At 40.5% G+C, this 25,665-nt stretch overlaps 2 protein-coding genes across 5 annotated transcripts; both read right to left on the bottom strand.

Moving 5' to 3' along the window:
* Positions 1–418: 418 nt before the first annotated feature.
* Positions 419–5,905, bottom strand: LOC145628359 (glucan endo-1,3-beta-glucosidase 4-like). 2 transcript variants are annotated; one of them, XM_081680645.1, is made up of 6 exons: positions 3,915–5,905; positions 3,470–3,529; positions 2,844–2,987; positions 1,492–2,739; positions 870–897; positions 419–758 (listed from the first exon to the last, which is right to left on the bottom strand). In XM_081680645.1, exons 3-6 carry the CDS (start codon positions 2,908–2,910, stop codon positions 617–619), a joined length of 1,485 nt encoding a protein of 494 aa, XP_081536771.1. In that variant the 5' UTR covers positions 2,911–2,987; positions 3,470–3,529; positions 3,915–5,905; the 3' UTR covers positions 419–616. The 2 variants fall into 2 exon arrangements, with proteins under 2 accessions (XP_081536771.1, XP_081536772.1); XM_081680646.1 differs by lacking the exon at positions 3,915–5,905 and adding an exon at positions 3,791–3,892.
* Positions 5,906–6,034: 129 nt separating this feature from the next.
* LOC145628360 (serine/arginine-rich SC35-like splicing factor SCL30A) lies at positions 6,035–10,787 on the bottom strand. 3 transcript variants are annotated; one of them, XM_081680648.1, is made up of 7 exons: positions 10,656–10,758; positions 10,369–10,415; positions 10,122–10,282; positions 9,773–9,850; positions 8,801–8,965; positions 7,472–7,612; positions 6,035–6,476 (listed from the first exon to the last, which is right to left on the bottom strand). In XM_081680648.1, exons 3-7 carry the CDS (start codon positions 10,265–10,267, stop codon positions 6,257–6,259), a joined length of 750 nt encoding a protein of 249 aa, XP_081536774.1. In that variant the 5' UTR covers positions 10,268–10,282; positions 10,369–10,415; positions 10,656–10,758; the 3' UTR covers positions 6,035–6,256. The 3 variants fall into 3 exon arrangements, with proteins under 3 accessions (XP_081536774.1, XP_081536773.1, XP_081536775.1); XM_081680647.1 differs by lacking the exon at positions 10,369–10,415 and having other exon boundaries at positions 10,656–10,787; XM_081680649.1 differs by lacking the exon at positions 10,369–10,415 and having other exon boundaries at positions 7,472–7,609; positions 10,656–10,787.
* Between the last annotated feature and the right edge of the window lie 14,878 nt (positions 10,788–25,665).

Raw genomic sequence — 25,665 nt, 5'->3', positions numbered from 1 at the left:
ACATAATATGGTTATAGACAAATTGCTCAACTTCGCTAATAGTTTTGACACATTCCTTTTATACCTACTTCATGCTACTCTTAAATTCTTGATTAGTAGCCAACAAGTTGTGGGTGTTTCACTAAGTTGTGGGTTAAAGGAACAGAAACAATTTGGTGAATATTACTCTATCCAAAATTACACTTTACAAACAGAAACCATTTGGTGAATAATACTCCATCCAAAATCACACTTTACAATTTTCTTTTCCATCCATAGCAAAATAATTCAATGGCAAAGTGTATTGTTGAAGAACATCTTTTTAGAACTTAGAACCAATCAAAATCATAGTGTATTGTTTGTATATAAAAAAATAAGCGGTTAGATTAGTTTGAAGGCCAAACTTAGAATTTGTACTACCAAAACTCACAAAATAGAATTGTTGAAAAGAAGAAAGTTGATATATGTAGGGCAAAAAATTGAATTTGATTACAGAAAGTGGAATACCTGGACACAATACATAATAACATTAACACTGACATAACACTGGTGATCAATTCCTATGGATGTCACTAACAAAGCAATCTATCTCATTAGTACTGTATTGGGTACAAAAATTCAATCAACAATTCGCATATCAAAGCCAAAACCAATGCAAAATGATTCCAACTATTACTCCTCCAATTTCAGGATATAACATGCTGCTCCTACTCCCCGTGAAAGGACTTACTGGACCATATGCTGTGGGACTGAATCCCCTCCCAGCAGTTGAATTCGCACTGTTTCATACAAGGGATAGAGGGTATCAGGAACCAAATAACATGGGTGATATCAGTTCAATTTGATGATAAAAAAAAAAATAAAATAAAATAGATATAGTAAAACTTTACCTCCCAGTGAAACCACATGAACCATAACCTGAGAGATAAAACATTCCAAGAGAACCATCAGATAGCATGTCATGATGAGTATATATATGGAGCTATCGTTATAAATAATACAAACAAATTATAGGTTTGAAATTTACAGAAATGTTAATTTCGAAGGGGAAGGAAAAAAAAACATCTATTTGATCAGTATTAACAAAAGCTGATGGTAAGACATAATAATTACAAGTATAAAATTAACTATCAGAGAAGTTTACTACATTTTCATACAACCCCTACATGCTGAGCTACACAAGCATATCATAAATGATGTACTTATACTAATATATATGCAGTATTATCAGGTAGGATTTTTTCTGCTAGTAATTTTGTAAGAATAGCCAATTAGCAATACAAGAATCCATTGATAACACATGCAACCATGCAAGAGCTTAGGAAAGAAAGTCCACAGTGAATCTCTTCAGTCTTCACAATAACCACTTACATACAGCAGGGGGAAAAAAATGACGACATGAAATATCTTGCATACCAGATGACATATACAGTATAGAGCTAATACAATATAAAACTGTTCAGAGATCTATCAATCAGGTTAAGAATCATGAAGATGGGCATAGTAACTTACTAGGATCGGCAGTAGATGTAGTTGCTGTACCATCAAAATCACAAGTTCCGCCAACACTATGCATCTTTTGATAATAATCATTATATGCATAAGAGGCATGGTTCTCTATAGTATCAGGGTAGAAACACGGCTGGCCTTCCTGAATGGCTGTACAATTAGCATGACCTTCACCACAAGCCCAGTTCAAACCCTTCCGCAGCTTGTCTTCGTCTGCACCTGACTTTGCAATACAGAATGAACCTGTGGAATTGCCTGCCATTTGACCAGAAGCACTAAGACTAAAAGGATATACAGAGGAGCCATTTGTGAAGAATAACCCCCAATTTTTCTCTGAGATAGGACCGCGATGCTCATCCTCATTGAACAACTCATAAATGTATGTATTTATTGGCATGGTTGGCTGACTAGGTGGACCTGAGTTATTCATAACCCTTCTGATCAAATTATTAGTGTATGTCTGAGCATTTTTCACGGTGGCATCTTTTTCATTAGCTCCTCCATTCCATGGCCAACCAGTTTCTGTCACAACTACTGAGACCTCGGAAAAATTGAACGCATCAATCGAATAATAAGCAGCATCCACCATGGCATCAAACATGCTATCATAATGATACAGTGTGTTTGGATCCACAATCTGCTTAACTGAGGACAGAGGTTGAAAAAGAGTGTACTCAAGCGGGAAAATGCCATCTCCTTTAGTAAATCCATAATAAGGATATGCATTCAGCATAAAATAAGAGTTGGTATTCTTTAAGAACTGAAGTACTTGGTACATAGTAGAGTTCCATGATGAATTAAAGATAGCAGTTGAAGGAGGAAAAGGCCTAGAAATTATGTCCATGGAGTGAGGGGTGGAGACTTTGACCTTGAAATTTAAGTTGGATGCAACAATAGCTTTATGAATGTTATTCATGGCAGGAACAAGAATTGGAGCAGCATGCGGTATCGTAGTCAAAACCTCACTACCAACAGCAATTGCAGTGATATTAGTGTTAGGAACATGAGCTGCCACATTTTTATTTACCCATGCTGCAGCAACCGATGGTGATTGCCCTATCCCGAGAAGTTCCTCATTTGTGACACCAACCATAACTTCTATGCTCGTATTGGCAAGGGCATTGAGCATGTGAGAATCAGCATCAAAAAGCCGAACATGAGTAATCTCGTTGGCTTTAAGAATTGCAACCACTTCTGATGCTGGGGGCAATTTAGACAAGTGTGTTCCTATATCTATCCCAATGAAAGCACCTATAAAAGTACCAATCAAGTATGAAAATCACTCATAGTAAGTAAATTAAAACAATGAAGGAAAAGGGAAGTACTTGACTTGACCATCAGAATATAAGCCATACCTAAAATACAAGGAAGAAAGCCGATTAATAGCACCAGGACTCTTTGCAGCCATTTTTCAGGCATCATTCAACCTAGGTAAGCTTAAATTTTCACAATGTGCGGCTAAATTATACTGCTCAAGGGGTGAGTTATCACGTGCAGAGCTGTAAAGAAATCAAAAGTTAAGCACATAGTATAAGCAATCAACCAAGCTTAGAATGTATTCACATAAGTAGCAACAATAGTACATAAATGCATAACTTCTGACATATAAAAGGAATTAAATAGCAAACAACTAAACAGATGCATAGAAACACAGCAGTTTGCTTGAACATTATACCCCAAATCAACTTTAATCTCAAAAACACAATCAATTTTTCCTGCTTTGACTTTTTTTGGTGAGACAATCATCGTTCAAACAAGAACTTAGGGAGTAGAGAGAGTATGAAATAAAATTAGTAACAGTAGAGTAATTTATCAATAGAAAATGAAAAGGCAACTCAATGCAATCAGTAATGAACTAATGATGGCATTAAATTGGAAACTTAATTTAATTCGATGGAACCAATTGATTACAAATGTTGGGTATATCCACAATAAACAAATTAGAATAATAATAAAATAATACAAGGAAAAAATATAATACCTGAAAATGAAAGTAGAAGAAAACCCAGCAAAACAAGTGACGTTTAAGCTACCAAAAACCCTGAAGAAGAAGAAATTCAACAATGATTGAAAGAAAAGTGATGAGATAGAATCTTAGAAGAAATTCAGAAAGATAGTGTGAAAACTGAAAAGGCCCACTTAGACTTAATACTCAACAATAATACTACGGAGTAATAATAATGTGAACCCAGAAATACAACGAAATTGCTAAAAAAAAGAGTACATAGTACAGTAATAGTAATTGAAGTATAATCTAAAGATTGACACTTTTTGTTAAGCTGCATACTTACAGAGTACTTACCAATAATGGTAACTCCTCTTCTTCTCCCTATTTATCAATCAATCAATTCAACTTCTAAAATAGGAGAAGAATTTTGAAATAAAAAATGAAGATAACAAAAGGAGAAGAGGAGAGAGAAAGAAACCTGAAGAGAGAGAAGCACAGTGCTCGAAGATGAATGGAGTGAGTGAGTGAGTGAGTGGTAAAACAACGGACACAGCTATGCTTCAGTTGTTCAAAGCAGAAAGTTCTACCAGCGTGTACATTTCTGTCCCCCTTTTTCTGCTAATAATCCTATGCTTATGTCTTTTTCTTTTTTCAAACTCTTAATTATGTGAACGCTCTCTAACACAGTCAATGTAAAAACAAGGCTCCGTTTATTTTAACGAGAATCAAATTCCCTCCGGACAAAAATTAAAAAAGGCCTAATACAAGTATGAACACATACGGAGTAACTAAAAAGAAACTAGATATTACTGCTGCAATGGGGACCAGTGACCTCAAATGAGATTAGATTAGCTTAGCCAAGCAATTAGAATTAGTAGCATATAATAGCCAAAAAAAAAAGTAGTGAATATTGTCCAAAATTAGAATGAGTGATAAATCAAAGGCAGGAGCATAGATATAAGAATAATATATTACCACCCTCTAATGGAGTTACTCTTACAGTATTTGTTTAGCTTGGAAGATGAAAAGATAGAAGAGGATATGAAACGGTAACTATATTAAATGCAATTGCTGTCAAAATTGGTTAGCTTGGTAGGAAAATGCAGTGCAGTGGTAATATAAACATAGGTCCATGTTAAATGACCTCGGGTATGACCAAATGTACATGCTTCCATGAGATGTAGATTGCAGAATCTAAGGACAATGCCAAATGCCACCCCCTTCTTGTGTTTGTCCCTAGAATATAAAATACTGTAATACCGATATGTCGTATTAAATATTCATATCTTCCAACATTGCTCGTCTTTAACTTGTTTCTTCCTTTTATAATTCCAACTACTTCCTTCGTTACCTATTATTTATAAGACATAAAAATTCCAAAATTGCAACTAATATACTTCGTATAACATAGGAAGTATTAAAAAAAAAAATTGTTGACAGGGACGAAGTATTAACTTGATGCAAAGTTTACGAGTACTACTGGGCATAGTTCTTACTCGGTGTATCTGCTTAACCTCCTCATACCTTAACTCTTCTCATACAGATAAAGAACTCTAAAGTATTATTCTGAACAATATACGTATGATTTATGACATTAGTATTATTTTTATCTATGACAGTAACATTATAGAGAAGCTGCCATTAAAGTTGAAGAGAAGGGGTAACTAAAGTAGGCCAAAAATTGAAGAAAAGCATTAGCATTATCCGACAAAAGTTCCAGCACAAAAGATGAAGAAAAAAACACATGGGGGAAGCAGAAAAAAAAGATTGAATCTTCCTCTGTGCTCACACACAATCCTCAAAAGTTGAAATCTTTTTACCATCCAAGTCATTTGATTGCCATTAATTTAGCAATTTATTATACCACATGCCAAGTACTGTAAATACATTCCCCGGACAACAGGTTTGTAGAAATATTGGTTACTCTAGAGTACTAAGCTACAAAGATAATGATATAAACAGATTCCAATCCTATACTTCGTATACATTTACGTACCCGCCTCCCCCCAAAACGAACTCAGGAGTAGAATCAAGCTACTCGTAGTTCAAATCTTACTAAAAAAATCAGGCGATAGTTATTAGTACTCCCTCCGTCTCCAAAACTTCGACCCTTTTGAGTTGATTTTGCAATTATTAAGAAACTTAAATAAAAAGAAACGAAAACACATTGGAAAGATAAATTTACATAGGGTTTGTAAAAAAGTAGAGAGATAAAAATATTAAAGATACGTGAAAAACTAAATTTATAATATGAAAAAGCTAATTTTGCACAAATATTGTAGTAAATTGGTGGGTATTTTAATGCAAATGGGTCAATCATTTTGGGACTATAATTATATCAAAAGGGTCGAAGTTTTGGGAACGGATGGTGTATTCCATAGTAGAATAGTTTATAGTTAGGGCCCACCTCAGTTAGCTGGGGCGCATAACATATCATCTTCAAAGCAGTCAAAAAGTGACAGTTAAACCAATAATTTCGAATCCAATCTGAAATCATTGCTCCATGCCTCTAACCATTTCTTAAATTTCCAAATTATAACTTAAAATTTTCAATTCTTAGGTTTCAAATCTCACCCATTACAGCACCATTAAAGCAAATTCAGTAAAGCCAGATAGCATCATATGTTTAGCCCAATAAAAAGAGCATAAGAAACCTACAATCCCCAGTCTATAGGATGATAGTCGTATGTTTATAATATGAGAGGCATTACTACTACTACTACGACTAGTGAACTACAGCATCACTTCTAAGCTCAGGTAGTTGCCAAAAACAGATATCGATTAGATTGGCAACACAGAAAGTACCATCAATAAAGAAGCCTACTGACTAGGAGATCTCTCTCTGTTCTGCTCCTTGGGATGCTCTTCAGGATATGGGCTCCTGCTTTTGTCTCGGCTTGGACTCCTAACAGGAGTTCGGCTCCTGCTTCGACTTTTAGCAACTTTAGGAGATTGCGGTGAACGAGAATACGATCTGCCACGACTCTCTCGAGAATAAGACCTTTCCCGACTCAGCTTTCCATCTTTGGGTGAAACAGACCTGTCACAAACATATGCTGCCACTTCAATGCCCATTATCAGAAACATAAATCAAACACATAAAAGCTACTGAGAAAACACGCGATTTTACAGACATAAACTACTGAAATGCATGTATGAAGAAAATGTTAATTGATGCACAATTTATTGAAATGCATGAAACGAAAGTCAATAAAAAGGGTGATCCAGTCCACAAGCTTATCAACATTGAAAGATCATCCGCTGATATTATTATGTGTGAATGTGTGATAACATGTCCGCACTTGGTGCTTCCTATACAAATCCTAAAACGACCAATGCCCAATCCCTGCTGCACACAAGGTCTTTCTACAACTACCATAAACAAAAAAACATTTCATCTTACATTAAACTTATCGAAATCCACCTCACCAAAGTATGTTGCTTTAGTCTAATATTATGCCCTTGGTATGATTCAATTTAGATTACGATTGGATTGTGGATAATCAATAAGGGGCAACAGAATGAAGTAGAGAAGTTGTGCATGAGTGCAGGTGGTGGTGATTATTGGTTTATGGCAAAAAAGAATATGGAGGGTAGGATTGTAAGAAGATAATACATTACCCAAGCAAATAAGGACATAAATTTTCTTTGCCTCTCCTACGGTAGTAGATTACCCTAATTAAGGGGGTTGGTTAATTGGTTCCTTGGTTGCTACCTCTTCCATCAAAAAATTAAGCAAGCACCATATCTACTTCCACCTTGTTTTATTACCGTATGACCCCTTCAATAATGCTCCCTAATCCAAGCATAACCTAAACTTCAAGCCTCCACCATGACCAATTTCAGCAACAAGGCAGTTACAGTTATGACCAAGCATATATGATGACTGATGCTTCACAACTAACAGCTAAAAACAACCCCCAGCTGAATACTAAATACACACAACTCCCATCAGAACAGAAGGGGAAAATAATAGTGGAAAGGAAAAGATGCAAAAATTCTACACACATATAAAGACTGCATGGCATAACATACCGTGAGTGTCTTCGTTTGGGAGAAGGCGAATAGTCATCACGACTGTGAGATCTAGATCTGGCACGGCGTGGTGGAGGAGAACGAGAATACCGCGGTGAACGGGAATAACGAGGAGGAGAACGTCTTCTGTCATGCCGACTGCTATAAGGATAAGGAGTGTGATAGTTAGAATTCCCACAAAGGACAATAAAATAACCATAAAAATATTAGTAATAATAAATACGAAATATTAACTTATATTATAGATGTAATAAAAGCTGAAGCATATAGAGAGAGAATAAAAGTAAAGAGAGCTGGGTTGCAAATAGGAAAAGGGTAGATTTATGGCAGTAAAGAAAAGTAATTTAAGAAATCCAGGAACAAAGATGTAAACAGATCATAACAAATAATATACATAGAAGTGGGGGCCTTGCGGAGGCAGTGTGGAAGAAAGGAGGGAGTGGGAAAATCATCAAACTGAACTGATTAATAACATAATATTGATTAAAACTTGACTTCATCACACATATTCTAAACAAAAAAAATCCATCTGCATAGCATTGGAACTTAAGCCAGAAATGAGAGCCTTTCTTTTTAATTTTTTTTAAGATAAGAAAACCAAGTAAAGGGTACAACAAAAGCCACCATCTTATCAATCTTTCCGGTGAATACATTAACTTTGGGAGACAGAATACAAAGTATTAGAAAAAAGAGCACCATGAAAACCCTAGACAAGCTAAAAATGACCTGATTAGAGACCTTGAAAGAAGCAGACAGCTATACTACAGATGAAAAGGCTCCAGACAAGTAATAGGAGATCCCCAAGAAGCCAAAATCACCCTATAAATATAAGGAATGAGATAGCTAGATGAAAAAGCTCCCACACAAGTAATAGGAGATCCCCAAAGAGCCAAAATCAACCTATAAATATAAGGAATGAGATAGCTATAAAGACAGTCTTAATGAGAATAATACTTCCAGAAGGCAGGAGTTATGCCAACTGCCCAAAGAGCCAAAACCACCTTATAAATGTAAATGTAAAATCACGCCAAGGCATCAGCATAAACAATAACCACAGGGATCAATTTTTTTAACAATAAACTTTGAGTTTCTTTAACAAATTTTTAGTCTTTGAGATAATTAACTCGTGATTAGTTATACAGCCACTTAACAGTCTGTATTTAAAAAAAATTCCCCCACATCCCCCCCAACACAAACCCTCATAGATCAAATGATTAACAATTAAGAAATAGCTTGTTGCAAAAGTCCATCATGCTACACATCACAATGCTCATATGATAAGTAAATGGCCAGAAGAATGCTACAAGGAATGAAAAGACCATGGTCTACCTTGTCCGCTCCCTTACTCTCATCTCAGTCGGCTTCTTCCTGTTCTCCTCAGCAAACACAACTGTCAATTCACGACCTTGAAAAATCTGGCCATCCATCCGATGCTTAGCATCAGCAGCATCTGCAGGGTCAACATATTGCACGAAACCAAATCCACGAGGCGCTCTGCAAATGGCTAAAAAGATTCTCAAAAATCAACTTGTAAAACACAACTGAAAATAGAGTGATTATTATACTCGTGATTATATCGGAATAGGGAATAGGTTCCTCCAATATGGATGATTGTGGTAAGGACTTAAAAAGCAAGCACAAGGCTGCTGACCTTGCAAACATCAGTTTTAAGAGTGACTTGAAATTCTTCAAGACTTGAACTCTTCACAATGTGTTCAAATCCAACTTCCTTCCAATCTTCAATACCATTAACAACATCTTCCACAGTACTCTTATTACTCGATTGATCTCTATAAACATTGATTTCACTGTTCAATCTAAAAAATTGTAATTAACCGATGTAACAGGGGGCATTAAATACATCATGGAAAATGAATCCATGCTCAAGGATAAAAGATCGCTACAATTCAGTTTAGGTTAAATTGTATTGTATGAACCTTCAAAAATCACACTTTTTAACCAAAGCAATATATTCCAAACAAGGGAAACAAATAGAGTCAGGACTCAAAACCGTGTAATTTATGATCATTTACCTTGGTCTGTACAAAAGCCCACTCGATTGATAAATATTAATTCAGTAAAAAAAAAAATCTTCTGTTAAGCTACTTCATAGGTAAGTCTAAATTATATTATTAAACTGGCTTAAATGTTGAACAGACAAAATATCCACCAACAGAACTGCTCCATATGTTAACCAAGCACACAGATTCCATATGAGAACACTCCCCAACATTATCATAAAGGTACTCATTGAGGAGCTGTAATGGGTTTATTATGTGAAAAGAGTAGCTATGAACTTACCCGGTGTAATAATCCCTAGGCAAGTAAATGTCCTTGAGCGGACCAAACTGACCAAAAGGCCTGCGGAGATCTTCTGGTCTGCAAAGGAGCCAGAATGTAGTGAGCAACTACAAGAATCAGCAATATCAGAACAACTTTATACAACAATCTCCGTCTATATACCATAAGTTTTATCAAGATAAAGATTGAACATATAAGGTATAAAATGATAAGAGTACAAAAGAAACAGGTAGTTTAATAATGTGGAGCAGTCCATAGAAGTTGAAACTGTAAAAGGCAAAACTAATCCAGCACCAACAACGGTAGGCAGCAAAAGCATTAAGAAGAAATAACTGGTTGGCGAGAAAACCTGCAATCGTGGCGGAGATTCCGAACTAATAAACTAGTAGAAGGATCTCTACCGCGGCCAGAATAGCGACCCCTGGGAGGGGGGCTGTGTCCTCTTCTGGAGTAGCCACCTCTAGGGGGTGAAGGGCTGTAACTTCTTCCCCTCATAATCACAATCACAGTCTAAATAAACAATGGGAAAGCTCTTAGTCTACTTGTATACAATACCAGTATCAAACATTCAAACAACAAAAGGCACAAAATCATACTGTAATAACAACTTGAAACCCTAATCTGCTGGAAATGGGAAAATAACCTAACAAAACAAAACAAAACAAAAAAAAAATCATCCAATTTCAAAAAAATTCAGAGCAAGTACATGTAACAAAATCGATCAATCTTGTCAACAATTTGAATTTGAATATGAATATAAGGTTCAAATTGAATTTGTATCTCCGTTAACCTAATCGTTTAAAACTAATATGAGAGAGGAATTGAATTAAACAGCGAATAAACAAGAAGAAAAAAAACAGTTAAATAGACGAATAAAAGCTACCTGAGAAACGAATTTGGATAGAGAGAGCAGAGAGTAATGGAGGTCTGCTGAAGATTCAAGTGGAGCGACGAGAGATAATACGAGTACAGAGTATTTGCTGCAAATGATGTGCGGCAACCTCAGGGTCCTATAATGCGGGTGACATTTTTTATTTTTCAACGTTTGGGCCTTTTTATTGCAAGTTAACGAATGGGCCTTGGCCCAATACAATTACAACTGCTGTGCTTTTAATTTTTTTGGTTGGAGTCTAGGAGGGCAAATTTTAAGATACATCACGCCTATACTTTTGAACAATTAGTAAAAAATATGAACAATTAGTAAAAAATATGAACAATTGTAAATTTTGAACATGTAGTAAAAACATCTAAACATCGCAAAATTTGAACATTTAGTTAAAAAATCTGAACAATTGCAATGCATCATGCCTATTCTTTTGAACATTTAGTAAAACAATCTGAACATCGCAAAATTTGAATATTTAGTAAAAAAAATCTGAATAATCGCAATGCACCACGTCTATAATTTTAAACTTTTAGTAAAAAAAAAATATGAACAATAACAAATTTCAAACATATAGTAAAAAAAATCTGAACAATTGCAGATTTTGAATTATTACGAGTCAAACTAATTTTGAACTGACTCGTAATAATTCAATAGTTTTGTAATATAAACTGAACATTTAATGTATATAAACTGAACATTTAATGTATACAAAATGAACATTTCTTGATAAAATATGAACATAAAAATTGCATGTTTATGTTCAATTTTTGTGACGTGTTTATATTTTTTATACTAAATGTTCAAAAGTATAGTCGTGGTGCACCTATTTCTAGGTGTACCATGGTGCACATAATAATTGGTCTAGAAGAGTAGGAAGAGTTGAGATTTTATGGATCTATGATAAACAAATAATGGACCTCAAATATGTAGGCATAGGTAAGGGTATGAATTCGAATGATCGGATCGGGTATGATATGGTCGGGTTGGGTCGATTTTTAAAGTTAAGTCATACTAAATTGTCATGTCCACGCGAGTCCATATTTGAATCGGATATTTTTCGGAACGAGTCGGGTGTGCTTTTGACACCTGCATAGATTTTGATTACTATACAATTTTAACATTCAATTGTTTTGAATATGAATTGAAATCTTACCAATCATCTGGGAATGAATAGGAGGGAAGAAGTTTTGTTTGGCTTGGCATTTGAAGTCTCGCTATATCGCCTATAACATCTTTGTGTGAGAATGTATGTGTGTGGAGTCGTTAAAAATTACTCCCTCCGTTTCATAATGATGTTCCTTTTTCGCAAATCGATGCAAAATTTTATCCATCTTTGACCGCAAATATCTTTAATCTCACACTAGCAAAAATTATAAAAGTTAGATATTAATAATCTACTCACCAAGACGAATCAAACTAGATCCTACATGACTACATTTGCTCTCATAGATTAAGAGAAATTTAGAAGATTCACTCTTTCTTAAAAAAGTCAAAGATTCAGTACAAAGAACATCATTTTGGAACTGAGGGAGTAACTTAACCTATCAAGTATGAACAATCCAACAACAGAATGTGTAAGCATGAACATATATATAGTGAGTCATAATCAAGAACCATCTAGCTCCAAACTCAGTGTGTGTTGCTATGTGGAATATGGAAGGATGGATAATCTATTTATTTGGGTAAATGGAGTTCATATCTAATGACAAACAAAAGGGATGTCAAACTATAACTAGGTTTAGTAAAGCTACATAAACTTAAAATAGTCTATGTATCAAAGTAGAAATGGCAAAAGTAAGTGTATTAGCGTAAGCAATGTGTACATTAGGGAATGAATATCTCTTGTATTAATAGAATTTAGCACCATGATTACACCAAAATATCCATTTGAAGGCAATGTTCTCAAATTTTCATGATACAACAATTCAAATCATCATTTGGTTTGTTCATTTATTCTTTATTTTAGCCTTCTTCCAAAACCTAAGAAGAAATAGAGGTATTATCACAATTATTCACAATCCAAATTATGAAGTCCTTTTAATTTTAAAATTTGTTCATAATCAAAGTAACATTCGATTGTGTTTTTTTTTTAAATAATACACTTATTGAATCTTAAATTTGAATGTTTTTGTTATCACTTTTTCTAGTTCCAACAGGTAAAGTGTTTTAAAGGCAGTATTATTGGTGGCTTTGAGGTGGGAACATCGGAGAAATTGATGATGTGGTTGTTGGATATTATTGTTGTAAGACGGTGTTGACTTATTGGTAGACAAACAAAGATTTATAGTCTAAAGTCTAGTGATTAGTGATGATTCAAAGATTCAGTCAAAGTTGGACATGCAATCTTCTACTCGTACCAAGTTAGGGAGTAGTGCACTTAGCTAACAACTGGAGTACTGTGCTTTACTTGACAACAACCCACCAAAAAGGCAAAAACCGACGCCTTTTCAATCTTCAATCTTTGATTTTGATGCTTAACTTTATGTACATCTCATTTTGTCCAATCTTACAACCGAGTATTAAACCGACCTCTTCTCTTTTAACTTATTTTTTGTTTGTTTTTGTTCTTCATAATAATACTGGAGTTATTAGTTGTTTATGTTTGAACATGCTAACTAGCGGTGCATTACTGCATTGCCTGCACATGTCAAGTCATTAGATCAAATTCAAATATTCAAGGATTAATGTATTGATATTCATTTATACTGGCCAAACAATTTTTTTGGGTGAATATATGTCTTTTACTCTATTTCTATTATATTTTATAATTGTTTCTTAATAAATTTCTATATATTACCGTGTCATAAATTTTTCTTAATACATATGAATGTACTGACCACATCAATATATACACAACATTGTAATTATATTTTGTATGACTTCGTACTTGGTAATATAATAAGATTCGACAACTAGCTCAATGTGAAACCTAGAACTCAATGTATCCACATATTGAGCTCAATCAACCAACATTGTTGATTATTAAAAAGTTAGCGTATATAGAAATAGAAACAGAAAATGAATTGGAATTGTAAATGTGGGTATGAGGATAGCAACGTAACGCGTGAAATTGACATGATATGATGGTGTGATGTTAAGTTTGTAGCGAACACATTAAAAAGGCCATTTATGTTTTTGAGTGAATCAAGCTAGTAGTATGAGCTGGTGCCCTGCAACTGCTCTGCTCTTCAATTTCTCATCAAACATTTTGATCCAATACATCACTACCGTCCATCAAAGTCTCGCCTTCATCTCAAGATATTTAATGGACGGTGGTGATGCTCATGTTGGGGGTCACTAAAGATGCACCTCACGATGTTTATGTCCCCACTAATATCTTCATTTTCGTACGGTCGGTCTAATAGGATTATGATTTCAACTACGTATCAATTATGTTGTTAGATCATCTTTTCTATAATGAGATTCCAAGTACTACTTTAAGATTATGTCTCAATTATCACAAATTCAATTAGACTTTTTTACATTTGGCTTTCAACTAAAAGTTTACTAGGACCCCCTTCAAGTAAAACTACCAGTTATCTATTGCTTAATTGCTTTTTTCAATTTAAACACCAAAATGAAACAGTATTAGATTCACACCAATTCTAAAACACTAATCAAGCATCCCTTAAATGATACTCCGTATTAAGCTCCTTTTACGTTGTTCTCATTGATGAGACTCTTATGTTCTGTTTGTTTTGTGGGAAATGGAAGAAGGGGTTCAGAATTTTCGGAGTTCTAGTCCCTTTAGTGAAAAGGCCATGTTTTTTGGTAATTGGGTGATTGTTGGTTGGTCTTGAAAGATAGAACAAATAGTAACAGAGATCAGAGACAGAGCTGAAAGATATGAGTGGATGGAGGTGAGTGGCGCGATGTGGGTTGATATATAAAAATTTAGAAAAATCTATTACATCTGCTTTTATTTAGTTCCAACAAAAGGTATTATTTGTAATTATATTTATTTGTAGTTTATCTCCGTCTCCTGAAAATGGATAATTTATTTAGGGAGCTTCCACAAAATTGATGTGGCGTGGGAAGTACTCACCAAAATAGTAAGAGATATTAGCTTCCACAAACAGAAAATATGAGTTGTACTGCCTGGTACGACGTATTATTTGTAATTTTCAAAATTATTGTATTTATCCGAGTCCATTTAAATTTTGTAGTCGTCCACATTCTCCATGTGTAAAAGTGGAGTGGTATGGTGTGGTGGCTGGGAGAAAAGATATGAGAGAGAGGAAGAAGAGAATCAGGGAGAAAGGCAAAAAACGCATTAGACAGTGCAAATTGAATAAGACTTACACTTTATTTGGATAGGAAGAAATGGAAGGAAAAGAAGAGAAGAGAAATGGAAGGGGACAAAATCTCTTATTTGGGTAAAAGATTGGGGGAAGGAAGGAGAAGGAGAGGGAGGGATCCATTTTCCCTTTCTCTATAATAACCATAATCTCTCCAAAATTGGAGAGATTTGGAGGGAAAATGGAGCTCACCTCCCCCTCCCTTTCTTTTCCCTTCCATTCCTCCATTTTCCCTCCCCTTCTTTTCCTTCTTTGCTATCCAAACAAAGCGTTAAGGATCAAGAACTCCACTTCACTAGTAATAGTGATGAAGGATCAAGAGCTATTTAATTTCACATGATTTTTATCCAATACTATCAAAATTATAATAATGCTAAGGGCAAAAAACGCATTCGAAAATGCGGTCTGAGTAAGAAGACTAAGAACTAACAGTAAATAGCGCTTCATCACAGAGAGTAAAGGGGTTTAACGGTTCAAGGATGAAGAGCTATTTAATTTTACATGATTTTATCCAATACTATCAAAATTATACTGTATTACTAGTATGCTATTTTCAAATTTTCTGATGAAAGTACTCAGTAACTCACTGTCATGGATCAATACTCTTTTGTAATAATAGTTGCTACATTAGGTATGTAAATGTCAACGCACTCATTTGTTTAACAACAATATTAATCAACAAGGATAAGTAAGAGACATAAGTCAGCAGCAACAAAAACATCAATGACTACCATATATCAAGTCTTTAAATATAAATTTATGATGGCTGCATGGCCTGACCTGTTCAAGCTATATGACCTCCCATTACAGAAGTATGAATAACTTTTGTTTGGGTCCAATTTAGTCCAATTGGGCCAAGTCATTAAATGATCCAATTAAAAGCCCAAGGTCAAGGTTCAACTCTCCCAATAATGCTAAAGTCAAGATCAGTCCACAAGGCAAGTCAGTTGGGCCCAAGCCCATTTCTCCCATATATGCCAAGGTATAAAAGCCATCCATATTACATTTGTAAACAACACACACAAAGCCTCAAACAATTAATTCTCTTGCATAGCTTTCTCTCTACACACTATACTAACTTTAGCATCGGAGGGGCCTTCCTCGGCAACACCCCCGAGGCTAGTTTACGTGTGCTTGCTGTGCAGGAAACCTTCGGTCCATCGTCACTTGGATCGAATCCAGTCTTCTCCACCTTAGTGGACCTTCGGCAGGGTCCCATTGTTTTTACCCGAAACAATTTGGCGCCGTCTGTGGGGAAGACTTCTAAAAAAAAATCTTTAAGCCAATTCCAATCGTTCTACCTCAATCTTAGTTCCAATGGCTAAGAATCGCAAGAACAAAAACGACGGGGCTTCTCCTCCGAGAAAGCGCCGAAAGTCACTAGGAGGGGGTCCCTCGGAACGCCCCACTCCTAGTCTAACCCCTCCTCGGGATAGGAGCCCCTCCGCGGGACCCGACTCTCGTGAGGAGCCAAGGGAGAGATCCGAATCTCCCATCATCCAGTCCAGTCATTCGCCGAGCCCGCCTCGGTTAAATGAGGACGACTGGTCCAGTCAAAGGACTCAATCTCATGCCCGGAGCCAATCTCGGAGCATTCGCACCAACTCTCGCTCTCAGCCGAGGACACCCTTGACGGGACCCAACTCGGAAGAGGTAGTGAGAGCCCTAGCGGTCCTCATGGAAGCCATGAAGGCCCAAAATGTGCCACCTCCACGCGGCCGAACACCTCCGCAAACCAGAAACCAGCGGAGATGCCTCGGCCAGGAGGGGGGGAAACTCTCCTCTTTAAAGGAGCTTGTCGAATGGGAAGAGGATACTTGGAGAACCGAGAGGGAGAAAAACAGGAACTCTCATTTCTTCAGGGATTCCTCCCTTCAGCTCACCACGAGCCGAACCCATAAAAGCAGCAGTTCTGCCTCTCGGCCAGAAACTGCTCGCCGAAGCGTTCACGACCGGCTCGGCGATAGGGAGCGGAGTGTGCACAGTCGCCTCTCCTACCCTGCAGCCGAGGCCCAGACCTCCCAGCCCGGGACGAAAACCACTTCTACCTCTCTGAGAGGGCGGAGCGCGGTCCCTTCGGCTGGGAATAAGGGCAAAGCCGTGATGCTGCCCTCCAGTTCTCCATTCGAGCAATGGATATTGGAGTCCCATGTGCCGACGGTCAAAATCCCGTCGCACATTACCTACGATGGAACTTCGGATCCGAAGGACCATGTTGCCTCGTACGAGGCTCATATGCATCTTTGCCCCAGGTCCGAAGCAACTTGGTGCAAGTATTTCCCAACCACTCTCAAGGGGGTCGCGCAAGCGTGGATCTCCAAGGGAGTAAAAGAGGGCTCAATTACTGGGTGGGACGATCTGTCCTCCAAGTTCAAGAGCAAGTTTTCCACGGCAAATCGCCGAGAAAAGACTACTGCAGAGCTCATGGGCCTGCAGCAAGGTGAGGCCGAGAGCCTCCGAGACTACCTGACCCGCTTCAGCAATGAGTCATCCAGCATTTCTCAGCTGGACCAAGGGCTGGCAGTCTTCGCCCTTCAGCACGGTCTCAGAACTGGGCCATTCTCAGACTTCATGGTCATGAATCACCTCAGACCTTGGAGGAGGCGTTGAGTGCCTCGGATAAGTTCATCCGAGCTGAGGAGTGGAACAAAGCAAAAACCCAACCCCAATCTGGGGGAGGGAAACAAAAACAAGCACCCTCGTCTGAAGGCCAAGGCCAGAAGGCAAAGGGAAAGGCGAAAGCCTCGGAACAATCTTCGGCCAACGAGTCGAAAAAGGAAAAATCTGCTCCTTTCCAGGGCAGATACGAATCTTACACTCCGCTCTCTCTTCCGCGCGCTAAGATCTACAGCGTGACGAAAGAGGAGCAGAGTTACAGAAAGCCGAGACCACTCCCAGAGTGGTATCAGCGCAAGAATAAAAATCAGTGGTGTGAGTTCCATGAGTCACCGGGACACAACACTGAAGAATGTATCCAGCTGAAGGACCAAATCGAGGATATGATCCGGAAAGGGTACTTGAAAAAATATATCGCGGACCACCGCGAGAAAAAAGAAGCCGAGAAGCTTGAGAAAGACTCTCGGCAAGAAATTGACTTCCCCCGAAAGAACAGCAAAACTGCGGAGGGAAAATTCCCTCCAATCCACGTTATCTCGGGAGGAACATGCTCTCGGAGGGAGCACAAACGTCACCTCAGGGCTCTGACCCATCAGGTGAATCATGCTGATATACAGCCACCCCAGTCACCGGTGCCGAACATGACGTTCACAGCCGCTGACTGTCGGGGGGTGACGTACCCTCACGAGGACCCGTTGGTGATAATCGCCACGGTGGCCAACCACGATGTCAGCAAAGTCTTAATTGACGGTGGTAGCGGAGCAAATATTTTGTTTCGAAAGGCCTACAACCAAATTAAGCTGAAGCCCAAGCACCTCACGCCGGTATCCTACCCAGTATCCGGATTCAATGGGGCTTCACCTTATCCTGACGGGAAGGTCCTACTCCCTGTCACCATCGGCTGTGACGAAGCAGCTAGGAATGTCATGACCGAATTCTTGGTCATTGACGCTCCTTCAGTGTACAACGTGATTTTGGGGAGACCCATAATTCACGAGATCCAAGGGGTTGTCTCAACTTATCATCAGCTGATGATATACATTTCAGACGCTGGCTTCCCCGAAAGAATCCAGGGCAGCCAAAAGGAAGCCCGAACATGCAACTACCTCAAGCCATCCACTAGTCGCCCAGACGACGACGATGAGGATGAGGAGGAGAAGGAAAAAGAAAAACAGCCGAGCACGAAGAAGCCGAAAGGCCTAAGTGCTTCAGCGCAAGGTTCTGTACCCAAAGAAAAAGGGTCAGAAAAAGAGAGGGCACGCTCTTCATCTGAGCCGAAAGACTCAGGGAGCCAGCCGAAGCAAAGGAAGTCCGGGACGCCTGCTGATATAGACAGCAGGCCGGATTGTGAAGAATCCAGTCCGTCAGCAATGGACACGGATCATCAGACCGAAACGGTCGAACTGACCGAAGGAGATGCTGAGAAATGTGTAACAATCGGGATGGACCTTGATCCGAACACCCGTTGTGAACTTATTCAACTCCTTCGGGACAACAGAGATGTGTTTGCTTTCTCGGCAGCCGATATGCCCGGGATAAGCCCAGACCTCATCTCCCATAGGCTTAACGTCGACCCCACGTGTCGGCCGGTTAAGCAAAAGAAGCGGAATTACTCCGCAAATAAGAACCGAGACATCGCAGCCGAGGTCAAAAAATTGCTGGACGCAGGTTTCATCGAACCTTGTCAGTATCCAGAATGGCTGGCCAATGTGGTGATGGTTCAGAAGGCCAATGGTACCTGGAGAATGTGCGTTGACTTCACGGACCTAAATAAGGCTTGTCCGAAGGATTTCTATCCCTTGCCGAGAATCGATCAGTTAGTCGACTCGACGAGCGGACACGCCTTGCTTAGTTTCATGGACGCATTCTCGGGGTATCATCAGATCTTCATGCACCCCAACGACCGAGCAAAGACGGCATTCGTCACGAACGCCGGGGTGTACAATTACAAAATGATGCCCTTCGGATTGAAAAATGCGGGGGCAACGTATCAAAGGCTGGTGGATCAGGTTTTTGCCGATCAAAAAGGCCGAAACATGGAAGTCTACGTTGACGATTCAATCGTCAAAAGCAAGAAATCTGAGGACCATGTTAAGGACCTGGCTGAAACCTTCGCCACCCTAAGAAAACATCAAATGAAGCTGAATCCGAAGAAGTGTGTCTTCGGGGTGAAGTCAGGGAAATTCCTTGGATTCATGGTCAGCAAGAGGGGGATTGATGCCAATCCCTCCAAAGTCAAGGCAGCTCTAGATCTTCCTGAGCCGAAAACAAAAAGGGACGTTCAGCGGCTCACCGGAAGAATGGCAGCCCTCTCGAGGTTCATTTCAAGAGCTTCGGACAAGGGGTTACCCTTCTTCAAAGCCCTGAAACTTCCAAAAACAAAGGAGCTCATTTGGGAAGAAGAGCAAAAAGAGGCCCTCAAGCAGCTTCGGGAGCATCTGGCTCAGCTCCCAACTCTGGCTAGTCCAGTGGAGGGGGAAACTTTATATCTGTACGTGGCTGTTAGCCCGGCCACCATCAGTGCAGTGCTGCTGAGGGAAGAAAATAAAATTCAGCAGCCGATCTATTTCGTCAGTCACACTCTGACAGATACCGAGACTCGTTACCTTCTACTCGAGAAAATCGCCTTTGCAGTAGTGGTAGCCGCTCGGAAGTTGAGACCCTATTTTGATTGCCATCAGGTAGTGGTTCTCACTGATCAGCCGCTGGAAAAAGTTCTCGGCAAAGTGGAAAAATCAGGTAGGCTGGCCAAGTGGGCCTTTGAGCTCACCGAATTCAGCATCAGCTACCAGCCGAGAGCAGCCATCAAGGCTCAAGCCCTAGCGGACTTCCTGGCCGAATGCTCGTACCAGGAGACGTTAGACGATGAAAGGAAAACCTGGACCGTGTTTACGGATGGATCCTCCACCGTAAATGGTTCGGGGGCAGGGGTAGTGATAACCTCTCCAGAAGGCAAATCCTTCGAGTATGCACTAAAATTTTCTTTCAAGGCTTCGAACAACGAAGCTGAATACGAAGCGGCAATTGCAGGCCTAGAATTGTGCATCTCTCTGGAAGCCGAGCATGTCTGTCTGAAAACAGACTCCCAGCTAGTTGCATATCAGATCGGTGGCAGTTACGAGGCCAAAGAGCCCTCCATGATAAATTATCTTGCCAAAATCAAATCAGTTATTGCGAAGCTGAGAACCTTTGAAGTGCAGCTGATCCCAAGGGGTCAGAATGCTCAAGCCGATGCACTCTCCAAACTTGCCAGTTCAACTCTAACCGAGCTGAACAGATCTGTATATGTTGAGGTGCGCCGAGAAAGAAGTGTCGACGAAGCACCCGAAGTATGCTGCGCCGACCCAGAGCTCAGCTGGATGGACCCCATCCTAGCTTTCAAACTTCGGGGAGAAATTCCCGAAGACAAAGTTCTGGCTTCCAAGCTGAAGAGAACCAGCTCAAGGTTCGTCGTCTTCAGAGGAGAGCTTTTGAAAAAATCCTTCTCGGCCCCATTGCTGAAATGCGTGGGACCAACAGATGCAGATTACATCCTTCGGGAAATTCACCTCGGCATCTGTGGGAACCACATTGGGGGAAGGACCCTAGCCCATAAGGCATTGAGGGCCGGATATTACTGGCCCACCATGGTCTCTGATGCCAAGAAGCTGGTCAGGAAGTGCGAGAAATGTCAAAAATTCGCACCGGTTATCCATCAGCCAGCTAGAAACCTTCAGCCGATCCTAAATCCGCTTCCATTTGCCCAATGGGGGCTAGATATTCTGGGGCCATTCCCAGATGCACCCTACCAAAAAAGATGGTTAATAGTCGGCATCGACTATTTCAGCAAATGGATTGAGGCTGAAGCAACCTCGAATATCACAGAGCAAACTGTCAGGAAATTTATCTGGCAAAATATTATTACTCGCTTTGGTATCCCAAGGGTTTTTGTCTTTGATCATGGAAGGCAATTTGATAATCTACCGCTGAGGCGGTACATAGATCAGTTCGGCATCAAGCTGGCATATTCAGCAGTGTGTCATCCACAAAGTAATGGCCAAGCCGAAGCTGCAAATAAACAAATCCTCAGCGCCTTGAAGAAAAGGGTTGAAGATCAAAAGTCTAAGTGGATAGAGGAGCTTCCAGGAACTCTCTAGTCACTTCGGACAACAGAAAAAGAGGCAACGGGCTATTCACCTTTTGAGTTGGTGTATGGTGCCGAAGCCGTTCTTCTAGTGGAAATCGGTTCTGAAAGTTTAAGAGTGCACCACTTCTCGGCTGAGAACGAGCAACTCATGAAGGAATCCCTTGATTTCCTTGACGAAGTAAGAGACTCAGCCCGAGACAGGATGGCTGCTTATAAGCAGAGAATCAGCAAATTTTACAACCGAAGGGTCCATGCAAGGCCCCTCAAAATTGGAGACCTTGTCCTTCGAAATGCTGCTGCAGTTCAGAAAGGACGAATCCATGGGAAACTCTCAGCTGCATGGGAGGGACCTTATGAAATTCATGATGAGCTTCAGCCAGGGACATATAGACTTCGTCAGTTAGATGGAACTGAGCTGAAGAATCACTGGAATGCTGATGTACTAAAAAAGTACCATGTGTAAGCCCTTCGAGGCAGAACAATCTTTGTAAGTACATTTTGAATTATTAATGAGAGGCCTCAGAGCCACCATTTCTATAAAATTCTACATCTTTTTATTCTTTCAAGTTTTCTTCATTCTATCTACTCTTTAAGGGTTTTTATTCAGCCTCGTCTGAAACCTTCGCCTTCGGGTAACTGGGTTTCAGATTGCTGACAAACCCGTCTTTTTAAAGAACCCTGGTCTTTTAGCTGAAGCTAAACTTCAGCGAGACTTGTTCTCCAAAGACATGAGTCCATGGACAAGTCTGGGATATTGCCTTAGCTGAGCCTCGTATCCTAGAGAGTCATTATTTGAAACATTGCCTTCAGTTGGCCCTGTGTTTCAGATATCCATTTTTAAAGATAGAAAGAAAACCAAGGATAAAGGCAACCGTTAGAAAATTTTTATTCAGCCCCGTCCGAAACCTTCGCCTTCGGGTAACTGGGTTTCAGATTGCTGACAAACTCGCCTTTCTAAGAACTCTGGTCTTTCAGCTGAGGTTAAATCTCAGCAAGACTTGTTCTCCAAAGGCACGAGTCAGTGGACAAGTCTGGGATATTGCCTTAACTGAGCCTTGTATCCCAGAAAACCACGATCTGAAACATTGCCTTCAGTTGGCCTTGTGTTTCAGATACCCGTTTTTAAAGGTAGACAGGAACCCAATTCAGTAATCCAAAGACATGAGTCTTCAGATTACTGAGGGAGGCAAGAAGCACTGTCAGCGCAAGTTTATCTTCAGCAGAATTCTTCAAGCTGAAAGCTTTGTACTTAGCAAGTTTTTGAAGAAAAAGTAAAGCATTCAAAATAAGGCAAAGTAATTGAAGAAAAACGGATCAGATAAAACTCAAAGGCTCAGAAAAGAGCTACAGAATTCAAAATTCAGAATTGTCTAGGACATATCGAAATATCGGCAGCCGCCCACAAGCGGAAAAATATAGCTGCCGAAGTACAATACAAAAACAAATAAAGCAGTTTGTACGTCAAGGCAAGCTGAAGCAAAAAACAAGGCAAAAATACTTTTCAAAAGCGGCAAGTCTAAAGTTGAGCGCATGATGAACCGCAAGATTCTGAAGACGACTGCCCGAGTTCCTATGCTTCAGCCCGAGGATCAGACTGATCAGCAATGCTGGCTTCAGCTCCAGCAGCAGATGAAGCAGGCTGTGCACCCTGCCGGGCTTCCCTCTCTAGCTGTTCGGCTTCGAGTTCCCTCCTCTCTTCTTCTTCCTCAGCTTCTTCAGCTGCAAGAATCTCAGCTTCGGCTTGAGTAGGGAACTTCATATGGGGATCTTCTGGATCCTGGCCCCATTCAGCACACTTGGACCAGTCCAGATTCGGCTCAGCATGGAGACAAAGTCTTCGGCATACTCTAAACCCGTTCTTAAATCCCATTTCGTACTCTTCTTGAGTATAAATGCGGGTCTTGAGCAGGGCTTCAGCATCTGCTAGCTTCATCTGTACCTCCTCCAAGTTTTTCTTGGATTGATTTAGCTCTTCAGCGAGCTCGGAAGAGGCACCCTTCTGCTTGTTCAGCTCCTGCTGAACCTCTGAAGCTTCAGCCTTCAGTTGAGTCAGCTCGTCATTTTTGACCCTTAGCTGATCCTCAGCCTCACTCAGCTTCGCTCTCTCAGCCTCGGCAGCAGCAACAGCCTCTGAGAGTTGGACGTTTTGGGCTTGGAGCTGTTCTTCAGCAGCCATCCTACTGGCTTCTGAAGCTTCCAGTTTCTGCTGCACCTCAGCTTGTGCAGTAGCTCCATCCTTGATTCGGCTTTCAATGGCAGCCTTGAATTTGGATACGTCCACTCCCCAGTGATCTCGGAGAAAGTTCGCCCCTTCTATTAGCGGGGGGAAAACCTCCTCCTCCATAGCAGTGCAAAAGGTCCGGAGGGCTTCAGCAGCCTTCTTTTCGTATTCCTCCCCTTCCTTTTGCTTTTCTTCAGCTGCTGCCTGCTTCATCTGAGCAAGTTTCAGCTCTTCAACAGCCACCTTCTGGGCGAGCTCAGCATCGTCCACCCTATCTTGTAGGGTGTCTATCAGCTCTACAGTGAGAGTCTGATTGTGCACAAACTGAAAGCAGAGGCACAACTCAGTAAAAAAAAAAAACATAATAACTTGGAGCTGAAGAGCTGAACAGAAAAATAGAAACAAGAGTAAGGATTTACCTGCATCATCAGCAGTTGATTCGTCCTTACAGGGTCTGGGACAGATCTGCTGGATTCACCTATCCCCGCAGTGGCCTTCAGCGACCAGGCCCTTGCCCTGTCTACTTCGGACATTCCAGCAAAATTGCCGAAGTAGGCTTCTGCACCTTCTCGGTTCTGACCCCATATGACGTCCCAGATATGATCTGGAATTGGAATTCGGGAGGCCGAGAACCCCATCTCTCCAGAGTGCAGCGTCTGGAAGGAGGGGAAGGAAGACTCAGGAGCTTCATGAACCCTTGGAGGTTCAACTTCTTCTTCTTCAGCAGTCTTCTCTTCCTTCTCAGCAGAGTCGATGACAATGACCTCTGCTTCCTCTTCGGGATTGAGAACGAAAGCCTCAACCTCCCTAGCAATGTCAGCTGAGAAACCCTCAGCAGCGGGCTTCTCAGCACTCTCAGCATTGTGCCCTTCGGCACCATCTGCCATTCCCTCGGCTGGGACCCCTCCCTTGGGATCGGGAGTCTTTTGGTCCACCTCCATCTCAGGAGGTGGGGAAGGGGTCTTCGGTGGAGATTGTGGTGGTGGTGAGGGAACCCTCGGCAATTCGCCGCCTTCTCCAGGCTCTCTGATGCTGATGCCGGATGGCCTCGGCCCCATTGGGAAGTCATGAGGGCCGATGATGGCCATTCGTCTCCTCCTTTTCTGAAGGGGCTGTTCATCCATATCCGATTCTTCGGAATCTTCCTGGATTTGATCTTCGGGAAGAACAGGAGCTTTTCCTTCTCTATGCTTTTTGCTCCCTTCAGACTGCAAAAAACAGGGGGGGCAGGAAGAGTGTGAGTTCTCTAAAAAAAAAAAAAAAAAAAAGAAGAAAACAAATTTCAAAGCTAAGTTAGGTGTAACTCACCGAAGTCTCCAGCAAAGCCTCGTCTTCTTCTTCAGCTGCCCTCGCTGCTGCTTTTTCTTCAGCAGCCCTGGAGGACCCTTCTCCTCCTTCGCAAGCTTCAATAGCCCGTACAACTTCCTCGGCTGTACGGGCGGCTTCAAGTTCCTCAGCTAGCAGTTGAAGCCAAGGATCTCTCTTCTTCCACCAAGGCTTCTGCCTCTGATAAAGGGCAACAGCCTCGATTTGGAGATGATGCTGATCTAAATGGACCTCCCTGTGCTTTGAATCGGTGATAGCGGGGGCCCGATCGATAATAAGTCTCTCTTGGTTGACGCCGAGACGATTGTAGTCGATGCCAACGTTTGTCTCGTTCCGCTCTAAGCATAAGAAAAGAGCAAAGGTTAGTTCAGCAAAAGAAAAATGCTGGATCGGCTCAGCAAGAAAGCGCAAAACAAAATT

The sequence above is a fragment of the Chenopodium album genome, chromosome 4 (genome assembly GCF_948465745.1).
Source record: "Chenopodium album chromosome 4, dcCheAlbu1.1, whole genome shotgun sequence".
NCBI lineage: Eukaryota > Viridiplantae > Streptophyta > Magnoliopsida > Caryophyllales > Amaranthaceae > Chenopodium > Chenopodium album.
The sequence above is the reverse complement of the archived record's forward strand: the minus strand, read 5'-3'. Positions and strand labels throughout refer to the sequence as shown.

Coding starts and splice junctions, on each gene's coding strand:
- LOC145628359 (XM_081680645.1), bottom strand. CDS start 2,910: ATGATGCCTGAAAAATGGCTGCAAAGAGTCCTGGTGCTATTAATCGGC. Junction 898..1,491: donor TACATCTACTGCCGATCCTA/GTAAGTTACTAT, acceptor TTTATCTCTCAG/GTTATGGTTCATGTGGTTTC. Junction 759..869: donor TCATGTGGTTTCACTGGGAG/GTAAAGTTTTAC, acceptor TGTATGAAACAG/TGCGAATTCAACTGCTGGGA.
- LOC145628360 (XM_081680647.1), bottom strand. CDS start 10,267: ATGAGGGGAAGAAGTTACAGCCCTTCACCCCCTAGAGGTGGCTACTCC. Junction 9,851..10,121: donor AATCTCCGCCACGATTGCAG/GTTTTCTCGCCA, acceptor GCTCCTTTGCAG/ACCAGAAGATCTCCGCAGGC. Junction 7,613..8,800: donor AGAGTAAGGGAGCGGACAAG/GTAGACCATGGT, acceptor TTATCCTTATAG/CAGTCGGCATGACAGAAGAC.